We start from the raw sequence: 23,721 nt of genomic DNA, 5'->3' as shown, positions 1-23,721 counted from the left end.
CGTTCAGCAACAAAGGAGATGCTTCAGCATCTGGATGTCAGAGATGTGCCTTGCAATACTCGCTGCCTCTTTGCTCCCTTTTCCCAGCAACTGAGACAGAGCTGCAGGGCTCCGTTGTCTTCCCAACATCACACAGCACTGCCCCATGCAGAGGCACTGAAAGGACCAGTCGTGATTCTGTCCTGTAAGTGGCATTTTTAAAATTAAGCAGCCCTCATATGTCCCTCCTGCCCAGGCAGCTGGACAAGATAAGGCAGCAGGCAAGCAGTGCATCTCTGAGCAGGCAGCCAGCTGCCCTCTGAGAAAAACCTTTAAGCCAGGCAGTAAATCTCCTTATCCAAAGATGATCCTTCTTTGCTCCCAAGACAAATGACTTTTGGTACCTGTGCTGTGCTTAGAGGGAGATCACTCCTCCCCATTTCACATCCACTTCGTTGTGGTTGAACCACTATGAAAATGTCTTGATCTGGACCTCAAGAGCCTACACAACATCCCAGCAGCTCACAGAGTGATGGGAATTGAATGCAGCCCCTCTCTGGGGCCCACCTGTATGATGCAGGAATGCACTGGTTCACGTTTGCAGCTTCAACTGCATTTGGGTTCTTGAATTTATGTGGCATTAGAAGAGTTTGTGTGATCACACTGAAAATCCCTGCCAGCTCTAACCAGCAGCACAGACACACTCGAGACCTCAGTTTGTCCTCTCTCACAGGCTGCTTGAGCACAAGTGATATTTTTATTGTTGGTATAGCAAGGTGCCAGGCACCTTCACCTGCTGCAGTTCATGCCCACACCCTGCTGGCTCTCAGTGGGCCGCCTCAACCTTGCTTTGAGCAAGGCACATCTGGCACAGCTGAACATTCAGGGAAGCTGGAACACCAGCCTGGTCTAATTGCAGCAGCTTCTGGTCCTCTCCGCCCCCCCCCCCCGTTCCTTCAGGCCTGCAAAGACCTGGGGCAAGATCAGTTCAGTGGAGGACCTGGAGCTCTCATAACTCTGTGAACAAGAGGAGCTAAGCCCCTCATACCTGTGCATGAAGTACCTACTTGCAACTAAGTTCTTCTGGTGTGCTCTTGTTCCAGCCCTGTTCTCATTTCTCACAGCTCAGTGCTGGAGCCACCATGGCCCCTGTGTGATTTTTTTTTTTTTTTCACTAAGTCTGCTTGACACTCAGTGTATGGAATATGAAATTCCAGGCAGAAAAATCAGGCAAATAAACTCTAATTTGTCTACTTTTTTTTTTTTTTTTTGGCTGATGAAACTAAAACCAGTCTTCTGGAGGGCACTGGAATTTGGGACACAGTCTCAGTTGGACAGCATGACTGAAAAGCACACAGCTCATTATCACAGTTGCACTGTAACACAGCAAAGGCCTCCTTGGAGCAAGTGCAGATATTACATTAAAATCTACCCTAACCTCAGGCACTCTGTGCCTTCCAATGTACTTTTTTTCTGTTTAAACCCTGGCATGGGAAAGAAGGCACATCAAGATTAAAGAGGAGGAGAGAATGGAGAAATTTCAAGACTTGCCAGAAGAGTACCACTATTAGAAGAAGAAGAATGATGAAGCCAAATCCAAACAAGAGTAGAACTAGTAAGAAAGGAGAAAGAAGACTGTAGTGACACAGGGAGCAGACTTTTAATCAAAAGCTGAGTAATGGCAAAGACCACAAAATAGTGGTTAAATCCCATGTGATATTCTCCCCAAGACAGCCAAAATTAATTTCAAACTAATTATGTGTTCAGTGTAGAAAACAAAGGGACATGGAAAAATAGGCCCAAATTTGGTTCCAAATTCAGATTAGAGTATCAGTATGAACTTGCAGATTATTAACAGATTCAAGCACAAGGAAATCAAAGCCACCCCATGGGCTTTCTTTGTTATACAAATGCAAGCCTTTGCATACTCTAAAAATTATTAACTACTTTGCTGCTGAAGACTGGAAGGATGATGTTTAGCTCTTGTTGTTAAAGGCTGTCAGGAGCAACAGCCCCATATAGGAAATAAATTCCCAGCAGGTAGCACAGTATCAAAAGTCCATAAGCAGAAAGTTACCTGCCTAGGTTTTATGTCTCAGTTCTGAGATTGTTTTATCCTCCTATGTATTTTCTACAAAAAATGCCATTTTTAAAATTTAATTTATTTTAAAAAAAGTTAATAGATGAGGTGCAGGATATTTTCGCCCTGCATGCATGAACTTCCTAACCAGCAGAGTTAGGAGAGCTAGGAGAGCATCTCCACCAGACTTCAGTTTCTCAAACTGGAATTGTGCCCAGCTCCCCCCCACAGGAAAGCAGCACCTTTAATTGCTGTCCCCAAGAGACACATGGCAACGATCTGCTCCAAAGGTCTACGGAAAATCACTGGCCATTTTCACTGGTGTCAAAGAAAAATCAACAGGATGCAATTAGAATATAATGAATCAGTTCTGTTTTCAAATAAAACCCAAATGGCAGATGTACATAAAAACCTCTCTCCATAATGAAATTGGTCACGCTTGTAGTTAAATAAATGACTGAATCTGGTGAATGCTGTAGGACTGGCCTCTTTCTAGCAGCCTTTTTTCCCTGCCTCTCAACACAGGCAACAGGAGAAGAGAAAAGGTGCATGGACCCCTTCAGTCTTGGAGTGCAGTGGCCCATTCAGCTGCTGACTGACCCTTCTGAGGTCCTGCATGTCCCCAGAGCACCTTCAGGAGAGGCATTTCAGATGTGGCAGTGCTCAGGTGCCTGCCCAAGCCTCCTATGAGAGTCAGTGCCTGCACCTGTGGCTGCAGGGGCACCGAGGTCTTATTGGGCAGCAGCTGGTTCAAGCTTCCCACAGTGGAAATGGGACCTGCAGACCTGGGATAAGAATTCTCACTGCCAGGGCAAAGCTGGCCCATGTGTCCTTCTGGCCACCTACAGAGAGGTGCACAGCACATGGTAGAGCAGGTCTTGTGGACAAAATAAATGGGAGGAGGTCCAAAGTACAAGCTCTGTAAGTCTGAACTACTTTTATACAGGTGCAGCTCAGGAAGAACTGGATGTTTAATTCAGTCCCCTCAAGAGGTAGTTCAAACTATTTACAGATTTAAGACAAAGGTTTCCTAGGGCTTCTAGTACCTTCAGGACTTTACTTCATCCCATAAAACTCAAAGAAATCACACAGCCTTCTCCAGGATTGGTTGCTAAGATGATTTCATTAGCCTCATTTATATACCAACAGGTGGGTAGAAACAGCTTTTTCTCACATACAGCTTAATGAACAGTTTCAGTGGTGACCACAGCTTAATTCCTTGCAAGGACAGGATTGTGACAATGCTGAAGGGGAACTATATTGTTCTCATTTTACTAACACTGGGATTTCCTAACTGGTGTCAGGTTGCCACTCTTGGTAAAGGAGACATCCCCTTCACCCCTTCCATAAATCCCTACATCTCAGTGATCTTCTTCTGGGTTTACTTTTTTGCCATGATAAAGAGATACAGGGCTGTGTTACTAAACTGGTTTGGAGTTCACTTTTTGCTGGGTTTTTTTTGTTTAGTTGGTTTAGTTTTGGTTTTTGGGGGGGGGTGGTGGTGGTGTACGTTTATTTGCTTGGGGTTTTTTTTGGTGAAAGATTAAATCATTCCTACAGTGAGATTAATTAATGTAAATAGATAAGAGATGGCTGAAGTACTTCAGAAGAAATGCAAATGAGGAAGGGGTTCAGATGGTGCCTCAGCACCTAGAACAGCCCATACTATCACTGCCTTTTGAAAAACGGAGTTACCTGTAGAAGACTTTGAGTCCACTGTCAATACAAGCAACTGGTATTAAAACAAAACCTAACACTCAACCTAGAATATAAAACAATAAATCAAAGAATCCATAGTAGGCAGAAAAGGGAAGCTCACTGTTTCTAGGGAATAAACACCTAATTATATGAAATAAACCAGGAAGCATCTGCCTACCCTTTGGCTTTCAGAGTGCACTGGAGTGCAGCAAAAGGCAAGGCTGGCCAACTGGCAAAGCTTTGTGGATACACATTTTTCTTTGGTCTGCAAACTGCATTAGCACTAGAGGAATGCATTGAAAATTTTCAGTAAATAGAAGACAGTAACTACTACAGAAACAGCCCTTTGTTTGAAAGAAAATCCCTGCCGTGAGCCACGCCGGCAGGAGAAGCATTCCAGGACTTTCATCAGTTGCAATCTGTTGCTTAGCTTGGCACTGCTGTATTATTCTGTCAGACAGTTTATAAAAGACAAAAATTCAGCTTAAGAGCACAGAAAAGCTGCTTCAGCTCTGAAGAAGAGACATAACCAACAAATTGTATCATCACAGCCTCTTGCATATACTCCAGCTCCTGCTGCTGTGGATAGCAGTGACCTCACAGCACTGAACAGCTCGTGACAATCATCAGAAACAGGCAAGTTTGGTGGTCTGTAATCATTATCTTAAGCTATTGCTACCCTGAAAACCAAATATACTCCTGAAGGTCATTCCAAAGTTGATACATGTGTTCTGTTCCACAGTTCAGTGTGCTGCTGGTGCTTCATGACAATTGTCTAGATGGTTCTAGAGCAAAACCAGCTGAAAATGCCAGTGAGCTGAGTGAAACAACAGCTAAAAGCTTCCAATAGTCAGAAAGTTTCTTGCTATTTTTATAAGCAGAAGCTGTTAAATAAGTGTCATCTTTCTCTACATTGTTCTCATGTATCTATAGCAAGATTGTTCAAGAGGATATGACAGAAAGCTGGCTGAATGCACTCTGGGGATTTATTAGGAGAGCAAAATAAGTCTAATGGCAGAAAAACATAGTGTTGGTTGACATACTTGGTTGGAGAACAAAATCGTGGAACAAGATAGCACAGCCAGTTTTTTTATGAGAACTAATGGCTAAATTTACCACTAGTAAAATAGATTAATGAGAAAAGAAGCCAAATATCAACAATCAGAGGATGAATTTCTCTTTGTCAGAACCAAAAGGCTAACTGAAGGTTGTCTTCGGGAGGGAAAAAAAATCAGAAAAAGGTTTTGATAAAGAAAAACAACAGACTTCTTCCTCCAGCCATGTGGCACTTCAGTATGAAAAATACTGCAGGAAGGAGAAGGAAAACATAACTCTGTGGACATCATCCACAGGCAGTCATTTTTGCTTTCTTGCCCACAACCTGAATGGCTCAGAAAGCAGCATCACAGCTTTGGCACTGTAAATGTACAATCAGTGATGCCCATCAGTTGCTATTACATGTACACAGTCCTTATATTTAAAAGACTTGCTGACTGTCCTACAGCTAATGGAACAGACCCCATAGCAAAACCTTCATTCCCATTCCAGCTTTAATTAATTCACCCTTAACACAGGGACCCACAGTTTGGTCACAGTGATGATTACTCAGTGTTCTGAAGTACAGGGATGTATTCCTTGCTCCTGCCTGACAACTGGAACTTAAGGCCACCCACACTTATGCTGACACTGGCAGAAAGTCCCATTAGGTGACAAAGCACACAGCACTTTGTTGGGACTATCACAAATCACTCTGCTTCTACTGCTCCTGTTTCCATATCCTGGAAACTCCTACTCATTTCATAAAGTATCAAGTTAGTCCAGCACAACCCACCTTTAATTAAGCTATGCTGCATTACCTCCTGCTCCATTTATTTTGTGTCTTTAATTAGTTTTCTCCTTAGATGCGAGCTAGTTTTTAGACTTGGGTCCCACGGGCTCCTAAATCATAATGTTCTCAGTGTAGTTCTTAGCTAGTTAGAAGTCTTTATGATATTAGCTGAAGATCTCTCTACCCTGGAGACTGTTTATCCAAGTCTTGAATTTCTGTTGCCTGAAAGAAGTGAAATAGCAAAGGCTTCATGTAGTAATACAAAAATTCTCATTAGGTTTTCATATCCATCCCTAAGTAATCCCCAGATCAGAAATTCACCTGCAGCCAAAGAATTTTCTACGTTCCTTCTATTTAAGGACAACAACACATCATTCATTCACCCCAAGCTACAGCCACTCCAGGAGCAGAGGGCTAGTTCTACAGTACACAAAGACAAGCAGGGCAGGAAAAGGCTGCTTTAAATCTCAGTATGAGGAACTGACTGAAAGAGCTGCTACAAATTCTGAAGTGCAAATCAGTGAATTATGAACTCATCAGGAGCCACTAAAGGACAGCCTTCAGCCACATAAGAGATTCACACCACAAACACAGGAGATATCCAACACTTGGCATTAGGAGGAGCAGCAAGCTCCCCAGTGTCCTTGGCCAGCCTTGTGGTTTGAACCATCCTCTGAAATCAGCCTGTCTGCTGAAGAGGTGTTATTCCAGGGTATTTTGCCAGCAGGAAAACATAGTAGTAGTTTCTAAGATGTGAATCACTATTCCATATAATGAGGAACACCATACCTGGTTTTGATCGTTGTAGTCACATTCCCGAACCACCACCAGGCCTCCTTTCTGACTTGGGTGGCCCTGGGCAACCAGGCATTTGTTGGTTTGGAGGTGATACAACTGTGAAAGGAAAACAGTTTGATGGACAGAGTGAGCAACAAACATCATATACCAAAGGGTGATGCTCTGGAAGCTCTAGAACTCAGTGTTCCCAAAAAATCCCAACCAAACCTTCCAACTGGGGGGAAAAAAAAATATTTTTTTTTTTTAAAAAACCATTCTGTTTTTCAGATAATTTGGAGAAAAAAAGATGCTTTAAACAGTTCCAATTTGCTTTCTTATTACATCAAGATTTCCCTCTCTGGTACAAGTGCAGTACACACAGCCTGGCTCAGCACATGCTGGCTGTACTCTGTCAAGTTTCTTTCCCCTCTTCAGTCTCCATGGAATACTCAGGTCCCAGATACTCTGCTCAGGAAAATCAACTGTACTTTATAAACTACATTTTACTACAGTTTAGTTTAAACATAATTCTCCTCCTACAGCCTTTCTTCACAAAGCAGGAGAAAGAAGAAGGAATTGCTGTGATACAAACAACTTCAGAGGCTTACACTGTTTACAAATTGATTTTCAAGAGCTTTTACGCAACTGAAAAGCCACAGTTATCAGCCAAGGTATTTTAATGATGAATCAGGGAAGAAGAGAACATTTTACAAACACCCAAATGCTTATTTTTGCTCAAATGCCCTACCTAGTCGGATTTGGGCAATGATGCCCACCTTAAAGGACACCAAGACATTTTCCACAGAGATTAAAGATTAGGTCATCCCTATTACTACAGTCAAAAATCATGAAGATCTTAATGTATCCCCACAGAGGTATTCAGGGAGACAAAACAACTCTAATTCTGGCTTTAAGTTACAGACATGCCCTGAACTAACCGGTGGCCAGCAGAACACTCCTTTTCAGCCTGGTTGTTTTTCTTCCCCTGATGTGGTGGGGCATCAGGCTCTTCAGGCAGCAATCACTGACTGAACATCTCAAAGTGGGAGATGGCAGGGCCCCAGATCTGCCAGCCACATTAAAAATAACTATTTCCAATCTGAAGCTGAATGTAGAGGAAAAAAAGAATTTACTGTCCTGAACTCAAGGCCAGGCTGATTAACTGGCCTGCTGTGCCTTATTATGAAGACATCCATAGCTGTCCTGGCATTTCTATTGACTCCACGGATTTTTAGAAACCAAAAGGCACTTCCAGTAATAAAAAGAACAAACTGCTCAGTCACATGACAGCACAAACTAGCACAAATACCAAATAGTATTCTTCACTAAACATCATTTCTGGAAACAGCTGTCCCAAGGCACATCAACAGTTGCCCCAAGTGCACCATGTTTCTCCTGTTCCCTACACACATCTGAAACAAATTACACAAAAAAAACCTTCTAAGTAACATTTCCTTACACCCCAGAGACTTCTAGGACAGATCTCATCATTCCTCACTCAACAGAAGGCTTTCAAACCATACAGCTACATGAGTTTTATAAGCTTTGAGTCCTTGTTTTTACTGGCCGTGGTGACCAGCATTTGATAGCACCGGTAAGAACTGTCACCATTTGTGATCATTACAGTCCTTCCCAGCTTGTCAAACCAGCACTTATCTCTGGCCCACTTAGTTTTTGAGAATAAACTAAGATTTGGAGTGATTCCTCCCAAATCCTAAAGAGTCTGGCTCGCAGTGGTGACACTGGCTGATCGTTCTGTTCCTTGCAGGCATCTGGAAATAGTTTACACAACCATCAGAGCCAAAGCTGACTCTCTCATACAATGCTGGGTATAATTCTTGAACCCCAGAGAACCAAGCCAAAGAGCTACATTTTTCTGTGTCTTGTCCCCACTTCTTAAAAGGTGCACCAAACTTTTCTCAAAATTACAGCATGGTAAATAACTGCTAGGAAGATTTACCCTTAAGTGTTGCTGAAGTATTCAGATCCCTCAAGTAGTCTCCCCCACATCAGCAATTCCTCAGTTAACTTTCTGTCTGAATGAAAGCAGAAAGCTATTAAATTTTAAAAAAGAAGAAAAAAGGGAGAAAAAAAGGTCTGACTAGAGGAGTAACAGCACTCAACAACCAGGGGAACCAGCCCACTGTATCAGTTTTATTTAGGGAAACTACATGTTTGCCCTAATAAATAACTTGACAGCTTGGTTGGGATATTACAACAAAAATACTGCACAAATAGTGGATTCCCAACAGCTGTTTCCAAGCAAAAAATATAATAATGTCAATAGGTTCTGCATGAACTCAGGTCCTCCAGACTGAAACTACTTGTAGAACCAGCAACTGTCAGCAGCTACTGCAGCCTGTGTCCCCTGTGGAGACATCACTATTTAGTGCTTCCAACCCCTGAGCTAACAGGGAACCTGATAACCATAACCTACATGCACATGGAACAGCTTATTCCAAGGTCTTCTCTTTCACAGAGAAGACATCAAGAAAGTTGTCTTGGATTTGAAGCTACCCATTATTTTTGGGAGGCACAGAAAGCACACAGCAGGTGACTTTGACACTGGAGAGAACAGCTTCAACTGTTTGCTGGCTTTGCCTGCATATAAACCCATAAGCAAAGGTGTCAGGGCTAAGGCATGAATTGATTTTCTTCATGAATACACAAAAATTCTCTCTTCATTTCTACTTTGAAGAAAAAAAAAGGGAGAAAAACCTCATTTTTCCTTCATTATCTAACAGTGAAGAACAGAAAAGCCATCATCAGCCTCAGATGCAAATGTTCACCTTTGCAGAAAATTACCCAGTAGAAGCAATGAATTTGGAAACTAATTACATTGTACTCTTATCACAAACCAACAGAGCATGAGTATTTGAGCCCAAATTTCTCTCTATCCAAATCCATCTTCAGAACCAACAGCCATGAAAGCATATTCTAAAGACAGCAAAACTTCATAACTCAGAGCTTCTGGGTAAGAAACGTCATTGAACAGTATCTAATCTGAGGATGACCTGAAATACAGATCAGAGTGAAATCCTGACAAAAATCCTGTTATTTTCAAGACAGCTTGTTGCAAAGCTAGAACTCTATGGAAAGAGACTATTTTTGCTGTATTTGAGCAAATCTTTAAGAATCTTGAAATAATTAACACACATTAAGTCAGTTATTTAAGAAAGTTTCTCTTACCCTTCCACGCTGGATTACTTTTGGTCGTTTCTGTGCTCTATTAATAAAAACTGGCTGTGGAGCTTTGGCATTGGGCCCAGATATTTGCATCTCAGGATAGATATTATCTAGATACCACTTAAATGACTTGCAGTTCAATCTTTTTCTCAGTTCTACACGGTCGGTAATATTTCCGTAGTTCCTCATCCTTAGCTCAGGTCTCAAAGCAAAATACTGCTCCTGTATTTAAGAGAAACAGATGGGGGAAAAGAGAGAATTTCAGACTAGTGATCACCACTGGCAATAAAGGTATCCTGGAGTTATTAAGTCAGAAAAAGATGCATATACCATCATCAGCCTCATCTGACAGAGGATTCTTGAAATTATTTTGATTGTTCAATGCATTGTTTTCATTGCTGTGGTATCTGACCATATTTTGTCTTCCACAGTTTCAAGCCCTCCAACTTTACAAGTGATCAGGGCAAACCCAGTCCATATCAGAACAGACCTATAAATGGGATTACCCTGTGAAATTTAGTGGGACCACGTCCTTATTCACGTGAAGAATCAGAACTATCACCTCGGCTTTCTCCGAAACCCAGTTTTTCCTCATTCATCTGCATCATCTCCACAAAGGCTCCCACAAAGTTATTTTTTCCACATTCTATTTTACAATTATACTCAGAATCTTACAGGTTAGGCAAAGACAGATTAAGATTCCAAGCTCAATCTTATGTGCTGTTTGACTCTAATGCAGAAACAATGGGCACAAGCAGGAATGCATGAATGTACAACATGGCACAGATATTATTGCCAAAACTAGAAGAAAAATCTCCTTGTAGAGTCTTTAATTCCAGATAGATTTACAGAACTCATAGAAAAGGCACTGCATTTGCACATTAACTTGTTTACTAGATATTACTGAGAATTCAGTTTTCAGGGCACTGAACTATGGTATTTTGTTGGATTAATCTCTTGGAGACACATGGATTTCACTTACCATGATGTGGCTCTGACAGGTTTCAATTACCTCCTGCTATCTCTGATATTCAGGTGACAGACAGCATCACCTCTGGACGAATAACATACCTGTCCTTATCAAGATCTTTAAGCTTTTGGATTTGCCTGATGTATCACTTTTATTTTAACAGTAGAGGAAGGGGGAGCATTAAGTACATTGGACTGTTGGCCAGCTCTGAGGAAGTCTAGAGACAGACTGGAACATCACTATCAGAAATTGATCTGCTTTAAAAAGTAGCTCTGCTATTCCAATTCCCTCTTTCCTGGTTAAAGTTCAAATTTTAGTATCCTACCTTTTATATGCTGTTTATTACCACTGTAGACATGAACTTACTTCTACATTTTGCTTCTGACAGTTATGAAAGTTTTGCTGTACCACCTCTATTATGCAATTTCATTTATTAAGTACTGATATTTGCTCTTTGCTGCAAAACAGATCCTTCAAGTCTTATCTTTGTACTATTCACCATTAGATTGCTTCGGTATATTATACTGGCCCTAAATGTTTGTATTATACTTATAAAAACAAAAATATTTCCAGGCTTGTCCTCCATACATAAAATCTGTCACAGTGACAGGTCTCTGGCAACCATCAGAAAATCAGACTAGAAACAGCTGGAAACATTCAGGACACAAATCTGTGATAAGAGACTGCTAGAATCAGCAGTTCAAGTCCCTGCTGCATAAAGCAGTATTAGCTGGAAATTATAACAAACAATCAAGTCCAAGCTTCAGAGAAAGCCATCATTAATCACGAAAGAACAACTGTGCCCAGACACCAGTAAAAGGGAAAGTGATAGATCAAACCTACCAATGCATTACAGAGATGGAGAATGGAGATAAAAAATTAATGGGCTCTAATAGATTCCTTGAACTGATGGAACATCAAGATGAAGGATGGAGTTCGAAACATCAACCTCTAAAGAATATAAAATTAATAAAAATAAAACATTGTCTTGTATAGAAATTGTAGGGACCACAGGAGCTGAGCACACAGCAAATCCTGTGTTCTCAGAGGGCAAAATGTCATCAAGTATCCCAGAGATATGGGCTTCACAAACACTTGATTTATGTTCAAAAGCATCAGTATCAAAATCCGAGGAGATGGAAAAAATACACTTGCCCTTGAATCCAGAAGTCAATCTTGTTTGCTCTTCCAGGGCAAGACAGACTAAGAATCAGACTGCTAATTACAACAGAAAGCAAACAAGCAGCCAACAAAATCCCTGTCTCACCATCATGGAAACTACCTGAAGGCACATGGCAGTCAGTACATGGCCACCTAACACTGATTTGGACACGAAGCAATGCAGAGCTTATAAGAGCTCATTCATCATCTTTTATTTCATTAAAGAGCCACAAAACCGAATGTCCTGCAGGCAGCAAAGTAACAGGAAGGAGCACTCAAAAGCCAAATGACAATCCTACAGAATTTAGGAATTCCTATCAAAACTAACATTAGGAAATAAGAATACAGAAAGAAAACCCCACTAGAGGTATAGCAGATCCCACTGTGACACAGCCCTTTGACAAACAAGCCAGTTAACAACCAGTAAATAACCTTATTTCATGACCTGGAATTGTCTCTTACCTTGTATTCATCCATCCACACATGTGCCAGCCTCAGTGAGTTATGAGCCATAGTATCCTGTCCCCCTGGTGAGCCATAGGGTCGCCTTTTACGGAAAATGTGTCCCACCCTGGAGCAGGGGATGATTAGAAGTCTTCCACCACACATCCAGATCTGTCCACACAGAAGCAGAACAAACCTCATTGTTCCATTGCTCACTACCTCCTGCCCTTCTAGGGACACTTCAGTAGGGTTATACATTATGGCAGGTGTCAGCAATGTTGTCCTACTTGCCAAGTTCTCTGACAAACTAAATTATTAGATCTTCATGTTAAAAAAGACTATTTTTGTCATCTCACTGCACTTTCCACATAACACACATTTTTCTTTTCAAGAAACAAACAGAAAATTTTCTAAAATGTTATGCTCTAGTGACCTATCAGAAAACACTGAAATACCTGGGCTAGGATTCAACTTGCAGATTAAGTTCCCTAAACTGATTTACCTACATGAAAATTGTTCACATTTTTGTGATAGATAACAAAGATCAGTCAATGTATCATCAAGGGAGCCTGGAGAGCTTTTCCATTAAGTAGAAGCACTTATTTGTTTCTGTTCAGTATATGGGAATTTAGAAACACTGTTCCCATTGAGAAGCCACATTCAGGAGTCTTAATCCAGTTACATGGCACCAGAGATCCACATTTTTTGTACACTCTACTTCCATTTCTTTTTTAAATTTTCTTTTTAAACTTCAGCTTCCAGCAAATTACCATCATTGGCCCTTTGATGAACTCACATATTCTCCAATCTCAGAAAATCTTCTCACGTTAGCAGTTTATAATCAAGTCACTTTTAAAACTCCTCCTAGATAAGATAAAGACTCAACTTCTTTACAGATCGCCCCCAGGGAGTCAGGAGCTTCCAGAAGTTATAAAACTCTCTGAACGTACTCCAGCTTTTCAAAGCCCTTTTTATTGAAACTGTGCATTACAAGATAAAAACAATAATCTCCTCAAACTCCACACACTTCTACTCAGATACCTAATAACTATATTGTGTACTGAAAATTGAAAGATTTTATTTATTCAGTATATACTCCTTTAAAATCACTCAAATTTATGAAATTCCAGTTATTTGTGAACTCTAATCTTGATTTCTCTAATGACCCAATTTGACAGATTTCTCTAAAGTTTTGAGGGGTGTGTGTTTGGTTTTGGGTTGGGTTTTTTTTATGCTAACTTCATTCTTTAATCCTCTTTTCATATCTGTGATGATAGCGTATCATTTTCAGGCAGACTCCTGTCAAACCTGTTGATGAATCCACTTTGCAACACCAAAAAGATAAACATGACAATGAGTACAAAGAGTTGTTTTTCATTCAGTGGAATGACAGGGAAGATGAGATAAAATACAGGAAGCCCAGTGAAGCATCACTTTCAAATCTTCTCATTATGACTTTCTCATTATTTTTCCAACCAAGCTGACTTCTCTACATGACTCTTAATTTAGTCCCAGAAAAATTTACATTGCCAGGCCCTCAAAAAGGAGGTTGAAGTGTCTAAAAAGCCCCACACATGCCTAAGAAAACATACTAAGTTTACATATTATCAAATTGCTGTGGGCCACACATCTCTAACCAGCTGGTGAAATTCATCAGACGTTGCTTATAAACCCACTTCAAAACTGGGCATGATTATTCTTTTCTTATGCTTCTCTATATAGCTATGATGAAACACTCAAAGAAAAAGCCAAAAACATTCAACTCCAGAGCTCAAAGTCCTCTTTAATCCTCCCATTAAAACTTAACTTGAAGATTATCGTAAAGGCAATTCCCATGTGCCGAAGGCATCCTTCCCGCGAACAAAAGTGCCAATTTCTTTTCAAGTCGCTATTCCAGTGCCAAAGACACTGGGCACGGGGAAGGGAGGCAGCAGGACACTGAGGTTCACACTCCAGTGCACGTAAAAGCTGATTACCCGAAAAGATATTTCCAGGTTTTCTCCTCCCCAGATGTCCATGCCACTGTCATACTGCCCCAGCTCATTGAAGTACTCACGGTCCATGGCAAACAGGCCTCCAGCCATAGTAGGGGACCTAAAAAGGACCATTGAAAGAAGTTCATTTTCTTTTAGAGAAAAAAAACAACCCAGTAATTTTTGCTGAATCTGCTAGTCCCAAAGCTCAAATTTAAACCAAAACTAAAACCCAAAGCTCAAATCTAAACACAATTTAGACCCTTCAGACACCAGAAATCATCAGATGACAGTTCTAGTCTCGAAATGTTTTCAAAAGCAGATCTGTGAGTGGTATTTGTGATCTTCCATTACTCCAATATCTATTTCTTTATAGAGTGAGCTTGAGGAAAAAGGGATAGGACAGGGAAAGAGGAACAGAACAACAAAACCCCAAAACCCAATGAACCAAGACCAAAACAAAATTAAAATACAGTAAAAAAGTAGAAGCTAAGTTCATCAAGTTTTCTACAGTGAAACTTAGGAGCTGCCTTTAATTAGCTCTGTCTTTACCACAGGTTATTTTCCCCTACAGTTACAGACATGTACATTTGCACACATTGTTGTGTTCCTCCCCCTCTCACAGAGGCCAATTATACAGATCAGGACTGACTGAACTGCAGAAAGAGTAGAATCTATAATAAAAGAGTACAAAAAAAGAGTAAACCTGCTAGATCAACATGATATAGTTGGAACATACAGTGGGCTAGAAACTGGCTTTTTCTCATCCTTGTTAACAAACCCCTGTGATGAAACCAGGACTAGGTCAAGATTTCTTTGCTTGTTCTCACACAATTTTCTATTACAGTTTTTGTCACTTTAAAACCCGATTTGAAAGATTGCTCTCAATTTTCCACCCCAACACCAAAATATTTCTTTATGAAGGTCTCTAAAATGCAAAACTTTTTATTTGATGGAAAGCCATTTTCAAAGGTTAAATAGCAAGCCAGCTCCTTCTTCAAAGTAGGCAAAGACCTTTAAGTAGAAAAAGTCACTTTCATACTCAGAAAATGGCATCTTTTCAGATGATTACACTCACTTCAACTACAAAGTTCTCTGCCTCGACCATGGGAGTTTTTCCTAAAAGTGAGCTGAAGGAATGCAACAACAGTGTTGACAGCAGAGAACCCTGTGCTGGAACTGCTCTGTCAGCCTGAAATGCTCTTCACTTACAGGCTAAGGAAAGAGAATGAGAGATGAGAACACGCCCAATTTCTGATTCAATTGGAAAATCTTACAGAAATATCACACTATCCACAAGGAGTCAGTTTGTAAATGAGGTGACATTCCTCCACCTCACAAACCTGAATTTTGTACTGAGGTCAACACCTGCAACTAGAAAAAGCATCATCAGCCTCTTGCTGTTGCTGTAGCAGCACTGGCCCTTTTCATGAAGGGATTCACTCTGAGACAGCTTCTACTCTTGTGTCTCAACCATATCTGTCTGCTGCTAAGAAAGGCTGCTGACACTGTTTTATACCAGCTACGTGTCCCCTAGGAACCAGATGTTGCCACATCTGTACAGGTGAGACAGCCATCAATGGTTAAAAGATTAAGGAAGGTAACTTTCAAGTCCTAGTGTTAAGCTTTACCAACAGTATTGTTTCAGAATAACTCTCAAAAGATGCCTAAAACAAATTCCTGTTACCACAAATGGAGATTTTCCCAGTGTAGTAATTCTTTAGCATTCCATCACAGAAATAATAGAGTCTGTATTAGTGGGATATGCAGGCACTCCTAGCACAAACACAGTACCAAAGTTGTCATTAAGGCAAGCACATCGACAGACTGGAAACAAACATCAATGCATACCTCAAAAATTAAACTACTGGACAGATTTAATACTGAATATCATAAGCTCCTTAACACTTCTGTCTTCAGAAAAAGCTGTTGTATAAGCATTTTTTAGAAGTGTGCTTTCTTGACCTAATAGGACAGATATAGCTAATTCATTATTAAATGCAAGAAATTAAACTGAAATAGGTAATAGTAACAAAAACTATTTCTAAGTACAATAAGTCAGATATTTGACAGGTTAGGCATCTGCTTCTAAACCTGCACACCCAGGTAACACTCCGTAAGGCTTCAGAAGGGCTTCTGATCATCCACGTGTTACACAGAGCTTCACACCACGCAGGAGGAACCTTACTTGATTGGGGCAGTGGCTCCCTCGGGTCCTTCCAGTTCTGACAAAGGAACAAGATCCCATTTAAAGTGCAGGCCCCAGTTAAACCCTCCACGCACAACTGGGGACGAGCTGTAGGTCAGTGTGTCAGCACTGATGATGTCAATGACAGGGCACACCACAGTCCTGCGATCTTCTCTGATGGGAGTCAGCAGGGGCTGTAACCACATCTCGTTCACCTCACAGTGACTGTCCAGGAACACCAGCACTTTCCCTACAGAGGCCAAAGCACACAAAACACAAAGATCCATGGGAATACGAAACACAAACACTTATGCAGCATCCTCACCACCCTGTGTGACAGAGAGGAAGTATCTGCACTTGGAAGCTGCCAAGTCAGAGACTCCACAGGGATTGGTTCAGTCACAAACGCAGAAGACAGATCCTGACTATTCACATTGAGCTATGAAGTGCTCAAGTAGTCTGTTTGTCCATTGATTAATCACTTTGGGCTCTCTTCAGATCACACTTCAGCATCCCCCAAGTTACCACTGCAGCCAAAATCTGTGGATTTCAAATGAAGTCATTCTGATGAACGAATCCACATTCATCCATGACAAGGACAACATTCTGATTCCTGAATATAAAGTACCATACAGTATCTCCCCAGTTAAATAGCTCTAGATGACTGTGGATTCATAAGACTTTAAAAGGAGAGTGAATGCCCTAAACAGGCAGACCCAAATGCACCAGCATTAGACAAAGCAACACCCATCAGTTTACATGGCAACTACCTGCCACAGTCAGTTTGATCCATGAGACACCTTCAGGCTCAGCTGGTCTAAAAAGTCATCTCCATTTTTATGACACAACACAGAATTTATATAACACTAATGTGGAAGAGATGGAAAAGGGCTTTAAAGAAAACAGCTTCGAAACATGCAAATATAAAAAGTCACCCATTAACAACAGACAGCATTTGAGTGGGCAGGGGAATGGAATTCCACCAGTTCAAAAGTGCAATAAATTGACTTAAAATGGCACTAACTGAAATAAATTTTAGCATAGCTTGGAAATGCAAGTACTGTTTTCTCCATGGATAATGCCATTATGATACTAATGAGTAAAGACCAATTAAGAGATTTATCTGCCTCTCAAAATTATTTGAGGAAGTAGCACACACTTTCTCAGATGCCAAAGAATTTAACCCAAAGCTTATTCTGGTAAAGGCTGTTTATAAAGCACCAAATGTTGTTTTTCCACTTAACACTCACTGCAACAGAAAAGCCTGTACAAGAAATATTACAATTAGATTGGGGAATTAGAAACCAGATTAGGGTACCTGAAAAGGGAGTAGATTCCATTTTAGAGGAAAAGTTTGCATAGAAAACAGGTAGAAAGTATTCTGCAACCACAATATCTTGCCCATAGACATGTTCCTGAAACAACATCGTGCCAGGGCAAGAACAGGGAAAAATTCTACATGGCCACACTACATTTTGTCCAATACTGGTTTTGTTTTGCATTTTCACTGACCCACTCTAAAAAAGTAATCCATTTTATTAAAAGTAAATGTCTAAAGAAAGGGGGAAAAAAAAGCAAACCAACAGCTGAGACACTCAAAGTGTCTCAAGGTTTAAAAGACACTCAAATTTGCAGTCATTGTTTGAGATAGTGCAGAGGAAGAAAAATCTGGGATGATGCTAAGCTGTGTATCTTAGAACACAGCATGACATGCAGAGCTCCTACACTGGGCAAAAGTAACCACAGGTCAAACATTCAACGTCTGAAAAGCTGCACTGCAAGTAAAGAGAAGTGTCCCAATCAAATATTGTCAAAGTATGCAAGGAAAAGAGAAATCAAGTGTACCTGTGGCATGAGAGGCTCCAATCATCCTTCCTCTAATCAAGCCTTCCCGCTTCTCATTTCTCACCAATTTTGTGGTTTTTGGAAGCTGAGTTTTAACATAGTCACCCAAGTCTTTCTTCAAGTCAGCTGAGGAAAGGAAAACACAAATTCAACAACAGTATAGAAATTCCTAAAGCTTTGTTTAAAGTACCAAGATGTTTAGCCCAAAATGGGCCATAATCTTGATCAGGAGGCTGCCCTGACACAGCACAGCTTCAAACCAGGAGTATCAAAAGGAGAGTCAGTCATCCCACATCCTCCACCTGCCCTCTAATTCCTTTAGTATGACATGACTCAAGTTAACTGGAACTACTGGACAATGTTAAAAGGAATTACTGCTGCTGAAAGGACAAAAGAAAAAAAAAAGGCACTGTACAAAGAAATAGCATTTCCAAATTCTTCTCGTGGTGACTGGCATTTGCAACAGAAGTAGTGATAACCATTTCACTCTGGCAAATTACTTAAATTGCTGCATTCCATCCACAAAAACAAATGCTGATGCCTTTAAAAAGCATGAAGACACCTTACATTGTGTGCACCTGCTTAGCTGACAGAACAGCACATACAAAGCACAACTCACTCACAAGGGGTTGCTTTTCTAAAATCCCAAAGGATCAAAGATACTGCTGGCAGCATGTGCTTTTTGAAGGAGTGCAAAGTTCACTGAAGTCTACAGGCACTACTGCAACTTAACTAACATCAATGGCAATTTTAAGAGGAACAATACTTTTTTCACCTGAGGACAGTGGTTTCTAACATTAAAGCAGGACTACTAAAGAGAAGATGGACACATGGAGACTGAAGTAATGGAAACACAAGTTAAGAAGCTTATGGAGCAACAAAGAGGAGTATAAAATGAGGAAGAAAAACAAAAACACAACTGAGGCTTCACAGAGAACCTTGGTATAGAGAGGCAGATGGACTTTCGACAGAGGATATGCTGAAATATTATTCTGAAGAAGGTCAGCTCAAACATTAAAGTTCCTGTTAACAAGATTAAATGCCAAAGGAATATATGTGGAAGCCAGAGCTGTGACCTTCAGGAGGAACAGGAACTTTCAGGCAGGAGACTCCCAGAAGCAATTCCAAATGTTCAGACCTCAGCCTTTGCACTGCAAGGCAGAATTGTGGATAAAGAATGAGAAGGTAACACATAATAAATATGGTGCTGGAGAATACTCTAGGAAAAGGAAAAGTCTCTGGAGAGGTGCAGACAGGATTCATTTGGGTCACAGGAATTCTCTCCCCTGGTCTTGAATATGACATCATGTGGCAGAGACAATAGGAAAGATTTTTTTTTTGGAGAAAGACTCCCAGAAAATTGATGAAATCATCTCTAGGGGGCTACCCAAACGAGATACCCAAATACACAGGACAGAAGGATTTGCAAACCTAAAATAAAACAGTTCTTGAATAATTCTTCACCTGATGTATTACAGCAAGAGAAAGACAGTGTAAACCTGCAGAAAACAATGCTACAGCAGAGCAGAAAAGGTCAGTTATCAAACTTGGCACTTATGGCAGATAAGACTGCATGAAAGTGCACACAATAAAAGAGGAAATAGTTTTCCATGTGCGATGGCAGGTGCAAACTTCTGATACAAAAGGGGGGGGAAAAAAAAGGCAAAGAGGACACATCCATACTGGGAGCTAAACCAGGCCCACAACACAGGCTTGAGCAGCAGAATGTAAGAGCCAGCAGTACCTACAGCTGATGTGCTCTCAGAGGACAGTTTTGATCAGGACAAATTGGCATTCTGCTGGGAACTGCTCTGCCCTTGCCTGGGACTGAACACATCATGGACCACCCTCAACAGGCAGTTGAGTCTCAGGCACTTTTCAGGATTTTCGTGTGTCAGCTTCATGTCCACTGGGAAGACTGACTACTGATAACATTCAAAAAAACTGCTGCAATACAGCTTGCCTGATAAATTTTGCTCCCAGGAGAGACTTGATCCCTTTTAGCCAGCAGACAGTCTCCAAAAATTACTTGAGGCATTATCTTCCTCTGTATCTATGTAACGAAAGCTCCTCCAAACTAAAGGACCCTAAGATGGGAGTCAGGAGTGTTATCATTTTCAAGTATTTTAAAGTACTGAGTTGCAGACAACTTGCTCCTTTTCTGTTCTTCAGTCTCTCCTTCTGCACAGCAGAATGCCTCCAGTAACAGCCTTCAACATATCCTTAGGCTGATCCATAACAGGTTAAGCCTGAATCAGGGAGGAAGATGTTGCACTAAGAAAAGAAATCTCACCTTGCAGGGAGCAGAAAGAAGAATTTAACAGTGGGTTCAGCTGAGCCATAGCAGTGACTGCTTAGCTGGTAAGGCTGTTGACGATTGAGTTTAAGAAGCTTTTTAAAGACAAAACTAGGTGCAAAGACACAAGCTTTGCACAACAGCACTGATGTGCAGCACAGCTACCATATTTAAAGCTGAAGAAGTAGGTAGGCTTCCATCTCGGACACCATTTTGGAAAGGGAGTAATGAAGGGAAAATTAATTTTTAATTAAAAAACAAAACAAAGAGCCATAGAGACCAAGCAATCCACCCAAGCTCACGAGATCCATAGGACAGACAATGTTTTTGTCCGTTTCCTCAGTCCCTCAATCCACTTTGCCTGTCTTTAGCTTTCCTTAGTAAGAATCCATCCATTAAAATTAAGCAGCAGTGCAAACATCTGTAGTATCATTAGCAACAAGAGCAGTAATTCTCTGTGTAAACAACATCTCCTCCTGCCTTTGGCTTCAGAACATGTTCATTTGAAGTCAGAAAGGCAAAAATAGCTATTTGAATGTTTTAAACCTAATTTGGCCTTCAAATTAGCAACAGACCAGAAGAGTGATGGCACTGCCTCAACACAGTCATCAATCAAATGCATTCCCATATTCAAAAGAGTTTTGAAGTAAGCCAAGTTCTGAATACAAGGGTTACGAAACTTCAAAACAACAAATTGCACAAGAGATTTTATAGCAAAGAATATTACTCCCAAAACACAAAACAAGGTTTTAAATATTACACATTCTTATCAGCAAGGGGTGGTGTTTGATCTTTGTTCTCTCTTGTATCTTAAGATTTGATCTGATCTCAGAGAAATGAACTTGCTGCATAAACAGGGGAATTTTGTTCTACTTGACACATATCTAATCAGTCTCTTAGAGAGACCTGAAACCAGAAACCAAAAGATGGGACCAAGGGAGCTGAAATTATATGTGCTAAAGAAAAATAATAATCTAAAAATCATTTTAGAAATGCAAAAAGTTGTGGACTTCTACAGAGGTGAGCAGGGAATTTGCACAGTCCTGCTGGCAAGAAGTGCTAAATTAACACATTCCTCAACAGGCGTTTGCATTTGAAGGGCCAAAACGCTTGAATTGCGTGTCTGTCTTTGCCTTGTCCATCACTCGAGAGAAAAACGCCGAAGCATCAATCCTTCTACAGCACTGAAGCAACTGTGCAAGGTCCACCCCTCCCGGGGCCCCTCCGGGACTGCGGGAGCAGAGGCTGCTCCGAGAGCCAGGGAGAGCAGCTCCCGGGGTGGCCACAAGAGGTTGTTCGAGAGCCACGCAGAGCCTTCCCAGCAAAGCTGAGCTCCGGCCCCTGCTCGGCCCGGAATGCTGAGCAAGTACGAAAGGCTGACGTGCTGTTTCCATAGTGCCACATCAACTCACCCGCCAGACCGAGCTCAGCCTGTGCATTCAGCTCCTTTCAGAGGCGCTCACAGTGAGTTCTGGCCCACCTGTGATCTGCTCTGAGCACCTGAGCAGCACCAGCAAGGTACTGTTAAAAAAAACCACACTATAAACAACTGCCTAAGGACCTCCTCTGCAAATACACACTCAGTGTGTGTAAGAGGTGAGATAAGAGGACTGGAGCACCTCCCTTACAGAGACAGGCTGAGAAAGTTGGGGATGTTCAGCCTGGAGAAGAGAAGGATCAGTGGAGACCTCACAGCAGCATTCCAGTTTCTGAAGGGGGCCTACAGGGAAGCTGGAGAGGGACCCTTCGTCAGGAACTGTACTGATGAGAGAAGGAGTAATAGGTACAGATTGAAAGAGGAGAAATTTAGGTTAGTTATTAGGAAGAAATTCTCCACTGTGAGGGTGCTGAGACACTGGAACGGGTTGCCCTGGGAGGTGGATGCCACATCCCTGGAAGTCATCAAGGCCAGGTTAAATAAGGCCTTGAGCAACCTGGACAGTGGGAAGTATCCCTGCCCATGGCAGGGGGGAGTTGGGACTAGATGATCTTTAAGGTCCCTTTCAACCTCCTAACATTCTTTGATTCTACAAGTATTAGCTTCACAACCTGATTTTGAATGTTAAAGCCTGTACGATACAAGGCTCCTCAGTAAAATGGCACCAGTGGCAATTTATTTTGACCAGTCAATAAAGCACAGGAAGAGACAGGAAAATCCAGAAGTGCATTAAACATCACTGGAAGTGTCTCTCACCCAGTTCACTGTTGTCATCCACCAGAATGATTTCGTGCAGGAGCTGTGGGGGGGTGCGGTCCAGGACACTGTGCACTGTGCGGAGCAGGGCAGAAAGGGCCTCGTTGTAGAAACAGATCACAACGCTGGCAGAGGGCAGGTCAGCAGGGTAGGACTTCTCTCTACATCTGCACACAGAAATACAGCAGTTGTCACAATTTTCAGAGGGTTTTCCTAGAGCTAGGTCGCTACTGAAACTTCATAAATAACAGGCAAACATTAAATGTGTAGGAAAAACCTCTAACTTGAACATAAAGAGACAAAACATGTAACATCTACAGTAGGGCTCAGCACAGTGAGCTACTCTCCACAGAGTACAGACTTGCAATTAACATTGCTGCTTGTTAGCAAACAGAGGATATCATGGATTGGAGTGGGAGTAAGAATCACAGATCCTCAAGACACAAACAACAGAAGACACTAAGGGCTTGTTTCAGTTGTCAAAACACTGTCTGGTACCCTCAGGTAGCTCAGATAGGTACAGGAATGGCAAATATGACATGAAGCCCACATAAGTGCCACAACTTTATTGGCCAGCTGCTGGAGACTGGCTTGGATATCCCAGAATACCTCCACTGGTGCTAAATGCCTCTTTAGACAACCAAGGTTGGGATTCAGAGGGCAGATTAAGACACTTAAATCTAGTCACTGCTGTCAGTGGAGTCTAAATAGTGTTCAGCTCACCCTAAGGCTGTCAAGTGTGTTTTGTCAGCTGAAGATCTCTGCATGCTTCATTAACTGCACTGACTGGATCTCTGCTAATTACAACAAAAGCAGAGACAACTGACTAACAAGCAGTTATCTAAGCATCTTAATCTGCAAACTGAATCCTGCTCAACCCAAAAGATCATTCTTTCTTTCTCCTTATTTTCAAAGCTTGCCCGTATTTCTAATGGGGCACATTATCACAGACTAATGTCATATGAAGATACCAGGCATGAGGGAATCCAATGGAAATAAGAAACTATAAAAACGGAAACCCAGAAGTATTGAAGAAAAGTTTCCATCTACTTCAAATGAACTCAGTTCTGGGAGAGACATTTCATCAATTCATTAAATTTAT

At 41.3% G+C, this 23,721-nt stretch overlaps 1 protein-coding gene across 3 annotated transcripts in view; it reads right to left on the bottom strand.

The window, feature by feature from the left end:
* The window catches only part of GALNT11 (polypeptide N-acetylgalactosaminyltransferase 11), a 47,249-nt gene that overhangs the window by 3,409 nt on the left and 20,119 nt on the right, over window positions 1-23,721 (bottom strand). For all 3 annotated transcript variants that reach the window (XM_017826538.1, XM_017826540.1, XM_017826539.1), the window contains exons 4-10: window positions 22,620-22,786; window positions 18,130-18,255; window positions 16,285-16,534; window positions 14,100-14,217; window positions 12,142-12,294; window positions 9,552-9,770; window positions 6,375-6,479 (exon numbers count right to left, since the gene is read on the bottom strand). In XM_017826538.1, coding sequence (XP_017682027.1) covers window positions 6,375-6,479; window positions 9,552-9,770; window positions 12,142-12,294; window positions 14,100-14,217; window positions 16,285-16,534; window positions 18,130-18,255; window positions 22,620-22,786 — 1,138 coding nt within the window. The remainder of the gene's footprint in view (window positions 1-6,374; window positions 6,480-9,551; window positions 9,771-12,141; window positions 12,295-14,099; window positions 14,218-16,284; window positions 16,535-18,129; window positions 18,256-22,619; window positions 22,787-23,721) is intronic.

This window comes from Lepidothrix coronata, unplaced genomic scaffold, assembly GCF_001604755.1.
Source record: "Lepidothrix coronata isolate B3197 unplaced genomic scaffold, Lepidothrix_coronata-1.0 Scaffold128, whole genome shotgun sequence".
Lineage (NCBI taxonomy): Eukaryota > Metazoa > Chordata > Aves > Passeriformes > Pipridae > Lepidothrix > Lepidothrix coronata.
Note: the sequence above shows the minus strand (reverse complement) of the source record. Positions and strands in the feature narration are given on the sequence as shown.